This window comes from Colius striatus, chromosome 2 (genome assembly GCF_028858725.1).
Source record: "Colius striatus isolate bColStr4 chromosome 2, bColStr4.1.hap1, whole genome shotgun sequence".
Classification (NCBI taxonomy): Eukaryota; Metazoa; Chordata; class Aves; order Coliiformes; family Coliidae; genus Colius; species Colius striatus.
Window position 1 is genome coordinate 112089022 of NC_084760.1, and position 12016 is coordinate 112101037.

The 12016-nt window shown below is 43.5% G+C and overlaps 1 protein-coding gene across 5 annotated transcripts in view; it reads right to left on the reverse strand.

Moving 5' to 3' along the window:
* Positions 1-3579: 3579 nt before the first annotated feature.
* PELI1 (pellino E3 ubiquitin protein ligase 1) overlaps positions 3580-12016 on the reverse strand; it is a 44659-nt gene continuing 36222 nt past the window's right edge. For all 5 annotated transcript variants that reach the window (XM_061989177.1, XM_061989178.1, XM_061989176.1 and 2 more), the window contains 4 exons: positions 10451-10552; positions 8280-8477; positions 7984-8172; positions 3580-7054 (listed from right to left, as the gene is read on the reverse strand). In XM_061989177.1, coding sequence (XP_061845161.1) covers positions 6488-7054; positions 7984-8172; positions 8280-8477; positions 10451-10552 — 1056 coding nt within the window. In that variant the 3' untranslated portion in view covers positions 3580-6487. The remainder of the gene's footprint in view (positions 7055-7983; positions 8173-8279; positions 8478-10450; positions 10553-12016) is intronic.

A 12016-nucleotide genomic window follows, 5' to 3' on the forward strand; every position in this document is an offset into this window, starting at 1 on the left:
AGCTGCCTTTGCTTCTAATTGTCCTCGTTCCACTGAATAACTAATTCTCTCCTCCTCCCACACACCAGAAAGAGAGAGAAGAAAAAAGCATGGGTTTGTTGGAAAGGATGAGTTGACTCAATTCCTTTCCCACAGCGCATGACAGCAAGCTGCAGTTTTTAGCTTTGCATCCAGGCAAGTTTAGAATATCCCTGCATGCATTTGTTTTGTTTCAAATCTTCTGGGATCAGCTAAAAATACTGTCTTGGAGAGAAGAGAATATGGAAGAACTAAAGGCTTGTGTTCCTTCGGCTCCTACATTGCAGCTGACCAAAGGGAATAGCACAGGTAGATCCCATTTGTAAGGTAGTTGTATTGAAGTAATTTTACACGTGTCAGAGGGCTGGGATGTGGGAAGTGCTGGGGATCTGAGCATGATCCAGGGAAAGAAGTGGATCCTCTCAGCCCTGAGATGAAATGCTGGGTTTACCGTAAGACTCATCCTTCACGGGGCTGTTTCCCAGGAAAGCCATTGCTCTTCCCTTGCCCTTGAACCAGCGCACATTTCCAGCATTTTCCAGGACACACAGAAGGGAAACACTATCTAAGCTGAAGAATAGACGACCAAAAAACCTTCAAAACTGTGTTTTGCAGGGCCCGAGCCCAGCCAACATGGTTCAATGCCTTACAAGTCACATATTTCAACAGAAACACTAAAAATAAACCACAGCAAACACGTCAGATAAAAACTGCAGAGAGAAGTGAATCTGATTTAAATTGGAGGGGAGGTGATGAAGCAGAAACAAATACAAGGACAAAGACAATGAGCTATAAATAAGAAGACAAGCTGATTTTGGGAGTTATAAGTAAAGAATACACACCAGCAATCTTCCCCCTACCACCCTTGAGTGATTTAACTGTGTACTGCACTTTGGTCTACTGTCTGAAAGTGTGAAGTATCATTTCCTACCTCCCCTCTCTGTGCCATTCATGCTTCGTGCAGTGCACTCACTGGGAATCCTTAAGAGTCCACCATGTGCTGTGCAAATGCTGCAGAAGGGAAACCTTTTAATGAGACCTTTCCACTAAGAAGAGGAAAAAAAATAGACAATCCTGGCATGAGTTATAACTCCAAAGGACTGTACCTGCATCGTATTTCTGAAAGGCAGCAGATCTCCAGTAGCGATCTCAGTACTGAGCTGTTATTATGTACGTAGACAAGGTAGAGGAAGAAGTCAGAGCAGATTAATAATTTACTTCTGCCTCAGAGCTGTTTAATGACACTAAATCAGCAAAAGCATTCACAATAAAAACATCACAATACTGCAGGCATTGCTAAATTACAAAGGAGTTGCCTCTACCAGCAGGGATGTGCCTCTCTAGTGAATCCATAAGGTCTCTGCTCCCTGCATGGCAGGGCTGAGCCCTCAGCAAGGACAGCAGAACTGAGTATTTTACTGGTGCCTTTGCTGCTGCCACCCACATATCCTCGCAAGCGTAGCCAGCAAACATCACAGGCCAGAAAACAGGCTGATGCTGGTGCTGGTTCTCGTTGCCTCCTGTCAGCCCTGTAAGAGGGGCAGTAGGACAAGGACAGAAAGCTGAGAACACTAGCAGCAAAATCCAGAGCAGCAAGGAGTGGGCAGGGAGCTCCTGATTGCCAGCACTGGCATTTGGCCTCCCATTACTCATCTTCCCCCAGTTCAGCCTCAAGGTACACAGCCTCAGCCCATGCCTAACCTGATCCCACTGGAGGAGGAGGGTGAGCAGCAGCTCCAAGGGGGACCCAAGCACGGATGTCAAGATTCAGGCTTAGTGCCAATGCCTTTCCCAACGCTGTGCTGATGTACAGCCTTCAGGCATGTCTGAAGCCACGGGTCCCCTAAGGCTGTGTTTGGGATGGCTGCTCTCACAGGGGCATCTGAAGCTCAAGGGGAAAAAGTGCATGGTTTTTATTTTCCCCCTGCTTTTGAAATCTTCCACCTTTTTTGCTTTTAAGGAGGAGAGAGAGCACCAGAGCGACAACCAGTAGCACCCAGCCAGTGCAGCTGGAGCACCTGCGGTTCCTTGTGCAATAGCACGCATCGATGTCTCCCCGGGTACGTTACCATGGGATACTGCATCCTAACAGCGCACTTTGAACACAGGGCTCTTATCTGCAAGAAAAACAGGGTCCTCAGCTCTTGCTGATGCCCTGGAAGCAACACTGGGAAGTGGCAGGCTTGCTGCTGCCCATGCAGAGGCCACGCTTGCCAAAGAGCCCCTGACACAAGTCGCAGCAACCATCGCAGCTCCCACAGAGCTGCTTTCCCAGGTCTTATACACAGGATGCACGACAGCATTTGTACAAGTCATTTTCTATCACCACGAAAGAGCCTCAGAAGCTGCATTTCCAGGATGATCACAGCCCTTATGTTAAAGCTGAGTGCTACAGTTAAAAATAGATGGAAGCGGGGATTACATGAGCCAAGAAATAGACCAGGAAATCTGGTCTAGTTCAACAGCACCCAGGTCTAATCCAGGAGCGTGCAGGTAGGGAGCTGTAGTCATCATGACAGACTTATATTGCAAAACTGAAAATGTATTTTTAGAATTGGGCCTGGAAAGTGTGTCTTTAGAAAGAGCTCAAGCATGCCAGAAGCAGGGTCGTTGAGGGATTTGCAGAGCACCTTCAAATAGAGGAAGACTGCCTGGGTGCTGTTAAACCTTTGTGGATATCAGCCTCATTCTTGTAGGTGGAACAAGCCTGGCATACGTGAGATGAGAAAAAAACCTCGACCCTCAGCCTTCAGCACACACCTCAGAGCCACACTTCACACTCCTGGTGTTGCCTGAAGCCACTGTCTCAGCCAGCAAAGGGCACAGAGCTCCACGTCGGTGCTGGCTACCCACTGCCTTCCCAGGGAAAGGCTTCAGCAAACCCCTCCTCAACAAGCTCCTGCCCCCTGTCGAGAACCAACACACCAAGCTGCCCCACTCTGCTTTAGAAAAAAAGAACCAAAAGGGCCTCAATAGACAGCTGCTGTCTTTTACTAGTGTTAACTATGCAATTTCCTACAGTGAAAAGGCAAATTCGCTTGTTAAATCACCCGACACACCACACAAAGAACTATGCAGAACGGAATAGCTGTGCACAAACTGAATGCAGAAGGTCAGTTGCTCCTTTCCAGATGCACTTCTGTACACCTTCACAGAACTTTTAAGGCTAGGAAAGGGTCTATGCTTACCTCATTTCCACACACATTCCCTCATCATTTCCACACATCTGCAGTGTTCTATCCCAGCTGTTGGTTGCATCACTTGCCTTTTTTCCAGTCGAACCAACCTGTGAAATCAGGTTAAGGCCACACATCCCCTTTGGGGCTGTTTTTTGCAGGTACAAGGAGCTGAGTTAGGCTGCACACAAGAGGAGCTGGAATCATCTCAAAAGCCAGCGTGGTCCAACCTCTTGCACTTCTCCCAGCTCCCAAACTTGTTCAGAAACAAAGGTCTTCAAGTTCAGAGTGCTTCAGTCAACTGGTTAAATCAAAGGGGTCATTTCACTTTTAATCTTCATTCATTTCACATTTCTATTTTATTATAGAAGCCCAGGGGGAACTCAAATAGGGACCTGAAGTCAAAACTGCTTTCAGTTAGCTCACACATGGTATGGAAATTGTTCCTCAAGCTACTCAACAGCTGCTATATCCTGCTTTGGATGTGGGCTTTGTGTGTCTCAGGAGTTTCAATACCCATGTTCTGCACTTTTAAAAATGGGATTAAGCCCAGCATGGGTCAAGAGAATACACAAAGGCAGAGAGTGTGTGTCAGACTCTGAAGGGTTATACAAGCACAATGCTACCCAGAGAAACAGCCAGTCATGCTAAGACTTCTGTTGTGTTTCATTTTTATTTGCGGGTGGGGCAGGGGTAGGGAAGTACAATGAAAGCCTCAAGTACCATCTTAATGGAGTAGGGTCTCTATGATGGTTGTGTTGGGCACAAATCTGTCCTCTTACCCTCTCCAGTCAGATGTGCATGTACTCAACTGCACTAGTGGCTTCACACCAGCATCCAGCCATGCCTCCAACGTGGGGCACGCACGCCACTTTCCATATGTCTGCTGCCTTCCAGTCCTCAGTCTGTTTACACAGTTCATCTTTATATTACTCATACTGCCTTGTAGCTTTCATCACGTCCCTTTCTGATTTTTCATATCCCTGCAGTCAACAAGATCAGGACAAGCAAAGAAGCATCAATTCCATTTTGTGGCAGACGGAATCAAGAGCTCTTGACATTTTACAAGAGCCCGGCCATTTAGTTGAAAGTTTCTGCTTACACTTCATTACTTGCAACTTACTCTGTGAAGAGATTATTTAACTATGTCTTCTGAACAACAATCTCACCTTTGTTCACCTAGGGTGAAACATAACACACACTGAGAGGTCACGTCTGAAAGGAACCCTTCAAACCCAGGACCAAGAGAACACGTAAACTTTTTATGGTTGGCTTCTTTTGTTGTCATCTTAATCGAGATGTGCAGAACAGACACCTTCCATGGCAGCAGAAGGGCTACCTTTCCCATTTCTTGGAGCAAAAACAACAGACAATCCCAGCATTTCTATTTTTGAAAAGTGTTTACTCACGTAGGTTGAATAAATTAATTTGCAAATAAAAATTAAACTACAGTATACTATAGTTGGAATAAAATGATTAGAACAACTACAATACAGGGATTTCTTGCTGCATAAAGTTTCATTACTTAATGCATATAATCTGGGAAAATGTCAAAATCAGTTATATTTCTAAGGAAAGGGAGTAACAGCAGTTACTTGTACATGACAGCTAACTGAACTTATAATACAGGTTTCCTGACACATGCGTTTCCTGAGTGAACCAAACAATATATATCATTTCTTTTTAAAAATGGAGAAGCAATTGACAGTCAAAGGAAATAACTTGTGACATCTAAGCAACATAGGTCTCTCTTTAAACCAAGGAAATTTTAGAACAGCTACAAAAGGGGAAAAAACCCAAAATAAAGCTATGCTATAAAGTACAGAAGTTTGCTACTGTCAATTCTACAATATGCATTTTGGGAAGAGAAAAAAAAAGTATGAAGCTGGCCAAGAAAAAGCTCAACTCAATCCTAAAAAGGTCAGGTTGTGTATTTGCCATGAAGCACAGTGGGTTAGCAGCAAAGCTGGATGTAGTGCACTGGCCTTTCCTGGTGGACATAGAGGGAAAGGAAGTATAAGGAGGGGAGAGCAGAGAGAGACCACTAACCAGAGCATCCCACTCAGAGTCTGTCTATGAGTCCAGCCCAGGCCCAGCTCAAGCTCTCACCTAACAGATTGCCAGTTGTGACAAGTTACACAAGGAGGCTGGGAGATGGGTGGGCATCCCTCGGGTTATCAGGCTTCAACTTTTGTTCTGTGAGTGGCCTAGAGGAGGATTTGCCCCTCGCAGCAGGGTGAAGGCAAGCACGCCAAGCCCGTGGCAAAGCCTGTGGCTCCCATATGCCGAAAGAAAGGCAGCACATCTGACTGACACGCCTGTCCCAAGCTGGGACTGTGGCCAATTCACAAATTGCTCCCTGCTCTCCACACACAGGTACATCCACTTCTCCCCTCACCCCCCAGCCCCAAACAGCAAGGAAGAAAATGAACCTCATCTTTCAGATTTAACATTGGAAAAACCCTCACAAATGTCACTAATGCTAAATAAAGAGATGTGTTAGCATGAGGGGAGAAAAAAAAATCCTTAATCTAGACTAAGTTGCATATTCAAAGAGTCTGGTAAATATTCTTCTCATAACCAGATCTTAAGTACAGTCCTACCAAAAAGCCATTTTAAGAAGTCCTCCTTAGCTACCTTTCGACACGGTTAAAGCACACCTTTATGTCATCATCGTTTGCATTAGCTTCATTTAAAAAGCAGGTTTTAACTATCCTAAGAACTCAGTATTTTAGATTAAAAAAGATTTGTCTACCATTTCCCCTCTCACGTCCTCCTCCATCCAGAACTACTCTACACATCCAATTGCTGGATGAACACACTATGACCATGCTACTCTAAACGTTCTACGCGTTTTCAATAACAAAGATAAATAGAAAATAGTTAATATACACGTTATATTTTACAACGTTTGCATCCAAGCTGTAAACTAATGGTCTTGGAACTATTTACCCTCCATATACAAAAAGAATGAAAGGACTTTCAAGCACTGTGGGCGTGTGATTCCAAACCACTCAATGGAAGGCATCGAAGTTCATTCTACAACATTTCTTGCACCTCTTCAGAAGTAGTTATTAACTAAAGAAAGCAGGAGTTCTCCCCCTTCTTCCCCCTGTTTCTTCCATTTCCAGACTTTTCTCAGTAGAGAGGGATTTAGGTGTTTTAACAAAAACCCAAAAATTCTTCATCTTAATGCAAACCAGCAAAGCCCAGAGAATAAGAAAACACAGTTGGGTTTAAAAATCAGAACCTCCTAGCTCATCAGTTTACTGCAGTCCACGGTGGCACGTGTGTTAGTCAAGAGGTCCTTGGAAAATGAGTCTGATGTAACCTTGCTCACCAGCCAGCTGATGCGCACAGAACGGACAGGCTGCGTGAAAAGTGTGAGTACCGTGAGGAAGAGGAATTTGGGACCAATATGCAGTTGTCTTTTCTGAGCACACGTGTCCGCAGGGGCTGAAGGCATGAGTTGGAGGTCCTGCATCCACATAAAATCCCGCTTCACATCCGAGCCACAGAGGCACGTAGGGGCCAACGGAGCGGCACATGGGACACTCGCGATCCTTGCCGTCTCTCTCCTCTTTGTTCCCCCAATTGTGATAGCCGTGGACGTGGCCACAGTTCAGGTACACCCATGGCTGCTTCTCATCTACAACATCTTTTCTCTTCATGCTGGGAAAGGCCAAGGTGTTAAAACCCACAGGACACTGGGGTCTTGCTGCATTTATTTCCTGTCTTAGTGCCTCCAGGTGCTTGACAGTAGGGGTGCGTGAAAGGCCTTCTGCCGTGCGCCACAGCAGTGTTGCTCCACACAGGTCAATCAGAGAGCCATCCTGGAGCTGGTTCGTTTCATTCTCAACCTTGTGATGGACAAAGAGAACTTAAGGTTACCTGAAGAGTAATGTAATACACTTCCATAATACAAATCCACCTGGCAGATTCAGATAAAAGGGGTTTCCAGCAGCTCCTGACTGCCCTATAGAGATTTCTACAGAGAGCCCAGGGCCAGCTTCTCCTCCTCTTTCTATTAAAAAAAACCCCACTTCTTAAGAAGAGTTGTGTACCTTCAAAAAACAAAGGCATGAAAAGCTCCTCTCCAACCTTAATAACTTCTCTCAACTCCAACCCTACAGTACTCCCAACTATGTTACCTGAAAGGCATCGAGAAGGAATGGCACAAGGCATGTTTTGTTTAGTCCTCTGTTTCATTTTAAGACTGTTTTCTTCAAGCACACCTTTACACGTGGCTTTCCTCTCCTCCAGAAAAAGTCAGCTGTCAGCATTTCTAGCTAAATGCATTACTTAAGCATTCACATAGCATCTACTAAGAGATCCCAATTCACACTAAGACCAATCATCTTCTGCAAATGTCACCAATGCTTTGAAAACAGGAAGAAAACTCAGAATGCCAAGGTGGAAATGGATTTCCAAGTATATAGGCATGTGTCAATAAAACTGTAATTTATTCTATAAAAAAGGAAAAGTGGGGAAACCTTAAAAGCACAAACTCAAGAGGGAGAATCAGGAAAATACTCTTTAAAAGCAACTGAAGTGCTAGTTTGCAAATAAACTGTCAGTTATTCAGGTTGAGCAAGACATCTTCATCTATGAAGACAGACACATAAGAAGTCAGTGTTTCTAATTACAGAGGTGACAACATCTACAATGTATGAGGCAGATCCCAGCCTCTGTTTATGCCCAAGCTTTACCACCTATGATTGTACCCATTTTAAACAAGCTGCATAAACCTGTTTTATAGGTTTATAAAAACATTGGTCACTTTTCTTACCATTTTCCCCCTCTGCTGAGCTGATCTGGTTTCACGGAGGCTGAACACGTTCCCACACACAGATATCTCTCTCCACACTCCTGGCTTGGAGTCTTCTGTAAATCCATTACGAGGATGCATAACGAGAACTCCATTTGTGGTCAGCCCATCCATTTGCCCATCTGATGTCTTCCACTTCGCAGCTTTCTCCTAAGAGAAATTACATGAATGGGAACTTTTGGCTCAAGAGGAGTTACGAACTAGTGTAAAAGTAAGCCTGTAGAGAACTCAGACGGAGAAAAAGAGTTCCCCCTTACCCCAAGAAAGATGTTTTTGGAGGAGTCAAACCCTGCAGCATATATCCTTGCTGTAAAAGGAGGGTTGCGTTCACATATGATCCTGCAGGCAAACCTTGATATAGTGCTCTGCACCGACTGCGTGTCCGAATTACTCTGACTCCCAGGAACTGTATCTGTCACAACAAAGTCTATGGGACTCTCTGTTGATCGACCAATCTGGAAAGGGATTAGGAAAACAAACAAACCTGTTTAGAAGTTTGCCTTTGGGTCTAGGAATACTCAAAACACTTAAAAGTGATGAAGAAAAAGTCATGACATTCCAGTTGGAAGCATTCCCCTCCACCGATCTAAATTTAGGTTTCTAAAGCTTAATCTGATGTGTTATTTCACCTCCATGTGTTCAAAGTTATTCTGAAAGCTGAAGAATTCAGCCAACTGAAGGAAGGGGAAATAAAATGATGTAATTAAGTCAATTCTGAGGCAGTTTCCCATTGAAGGCCTTCTCATCAGAACGGTTATGCTCAGGTCAGCCGGACCAGCTGCAACAGTGCCAAAACAGCTAGGAAACAGCAGTTAGATGGAAGAAAAGTTATATTCAGTCACTTTGCATGCCTGGAACATTATGAACAATGTCAGACTAGGTGGAGGTGGAGATGCAGAAACATGAGATTATGTGAGCTGACTCTCCGAGCTCTGCTGAGGCACTGAGAAGCTGTACATCTGTGTGGAAAGATCAGGTACAAGATGCTTGTGACAGGGAGGGGATGCATTAATATGCATAGAACACAAGAAGAATGGAACATCTGACTACAATCACTTTTTTCTAGTAGCTGTGCCTTCTTTATCTCGTTGCATGGAACAGTGAGTTTTGCAGTCCCACACAACTGTTACTGGGTTTAATAGAATGACACAGATTCCCCCGTTTTTCAGTCAACTCATCTTGTCCTTTTCCTTATAAAGTACAAAGAGGAGTTACAACATACTCTCAAACATCCACATAGCCAGGTTTAAAGCCCAATACCTTTCATTCACTTCCAGAGCTCTCAGCCTCTTACAAAACAGCTGGCTATATTAAGACTGATTAACTGCTGGGCAGGAGACTCAAAACCCTGAGGTGTTTTTTTTTTTTTGTGAAGGCTGGAGAGCTTTCATGAGACTGAAACTGCTTTGTCAGAAAGTATTTTCCTATTGCTTCCTAGGCAGGATAACTCATCACTACACAGGGACTGCCAGTGGCAATTTTAGAGCAGCATACATGCCACAGCATGCCTGAAGAGAGAACACTTACACAAACAATAGCTTATGCTGCAGTTAGTTCCTTACAGCTCTTTTGCTCTGTTGTAGGTATTTGCAATTGCATAGCAGCTTCCTCCACCACTTACCCACAACCTCCCGCCTCCTTAGACCTCACAGTGGCGTCACAGCTAAATGCTGTGACAGCAAAACTCCTTGCCATAAATCAGTGACAAGTAGTAAAACAAAATCAACACAAGAACAGCCCAGGAATCAGAAGGAACGAATCACACAGACACACACACAAAAAAAACCCCCAACAAAACCCTTTTGAGAAAAACAGGAAACAATTAGAAGATTTGAGCCCACACCACAGCTGCAAACGTGTTTGTGGTTCCTTCTCATACGTACAGGAACTGCAGCAAAGATGCTCTAAACTGTCAACACATCAGAATCGGGTCTCCTCTCTTTCACATTTCCCAGCCCCTCTGGGTTTGCTTAAAGGAGTTAGGGGTATTTTTCACATGAATTGTGTCAAAAGCTTTCCTGTATTTTTGCATTGTATTTCTTCTACCCCATCTCCAACTAGCTGATCTCAAATCCCTCAGTGAATGCCAGATGCCAAGTTCCAAGTGCTTAAAGAGAACTGTGCACCTCATTCTTCTTTTTGCAAGGAAGGACTAAGAGACAGGTTACGTGACTTGCAGACTGGCAAAGACAAAACCATCATCATGTGCATTAGTCACAAAGAAACAACTTTCGCTTCTGCCCAAGTCTAAAAGAGATGCCCAGATATCCAACCTCGTCCACACGACAGCCTTGGGAATGAACAGTAAAGTGTACAAAGTGATACATGCAAACTTCTGGGTCTGAGGGAAAACACCTATTGAGAGGATGTCATTTTAGAAACTACCAGAATCAACAGTACATTTATATACCATATTTACTTCACATACCTGGAACATATCTGTGTTGCTGTCATGTGTATATTCAACTACTACTGTCTGGGCCCGAGACAAAGTGTAGGATATGCTGTGTTGGTCCTTATTGCTTATTGCCTATGGAAAAAATGCCAAATATTATTGAAACATTGAACAACAACTCCACTGGATACAGCAAAGAAATAGACAACGTGTATAACTAGGCTCTTGTTCTGTTCAATTAATGCATTAAGGCAGATGGTTGTTAGTGACACACCTCCAGTTAATTCCACAAAAACCAGTTCCAGACATTAAAAAAAGCTGCAGGATTGATTCAGCAACAGACCAAACTGGTCTCTTCACCACACGCTGCAACAAAATCCACGTAACCAAGACATATTATTAGTCATGCTTCATGTTAAAACAACGCTGGCCTTGACACAAAAGAACAAAACAACCCAGTGCAAAGCCTAAAACTCAATGTAAACCTTCATGGCCTTCTCAGCCTGTACTTCTCCAACCGCAAAGCAAAGACAAAAACTTAAGGACTTCAATCTAAAAACAGGATCTGAATTCATACTAAAATCAGTGCTGACTACTAAGATACAGACAAAAACTGTAATAAATAGCAGTGGTAAACAGAATAAAGTGGAGAAAATCAGCACAGATTGCTGAAGTTGCAGTAAAGTAATGCAGGTTTCAGTTTGTTAGTCTAGATTCTCATTCTGCAGCTACCTACTAGAAACACACACTCTTCTAAAAAGCGCTTCTAAATAGCACTTACTTGCAGACCATAAAGAATTATCAACAATAAATGTTCTTTTCACAGATCTCCTATAAAAGTAATTCTATTACTGGAACTTTGGTTAGAAAAATGCTTTGGATTTCAGAAAACTGTGTGTCATTCCCTGAATTTAGAAATAGATATTCTTAGGTGTCAAAGTATTTAGGGAGTCAAATACTTCAGACTATTGTATTTCAGGGTGTGATTTTGACACTGGAGATCTCTAAACAACCACTAAGCATTCTCAAATGCCATTGCTCTTTGTGGAAACCCTCCATCTGTTATTGAACATAATTGCATATACACTTGAATAGCCACAATACAGAAGTATTTCATGGTAATACCTTGGCTGTGCAGTACATTAGTTTTGGCATGAAATACAATTCAATTTCAGGACCTAAGCCATTCCTTTACTACTTCTTAATGAGAACTCTGAAACTGACTGCAAGCCCTATAAAACATGCCCTGCAAAACCCACATCTCCCCATCCCTGAGGAACTCCTACCCACTGGATGGAAGGGCAAGTGTGCACAGAGCTTTGGCAAAGGACCATTTAAAAGTCAGCTTCATGTGAAGCAAAGTTAGCCCTGAAGCATGAGTACAAAAACAGGAAGTCTAGAACAGATGGCTGTAGTGAGTTCAGAAGGAAAACAAAACAGAAAGTGTTGTAGAGGACTAGCTTGTGCCCTAAACATTCATGTTTCAAAAATAACCATTTTTCTTTGCGGACACAAGGACTGGGCACCAGATTTGTTTTGCTGAGCAGTTTCTTGCTAACCCTGACAGGTATCAAAAAACCTTGGATAAACATGAACCAT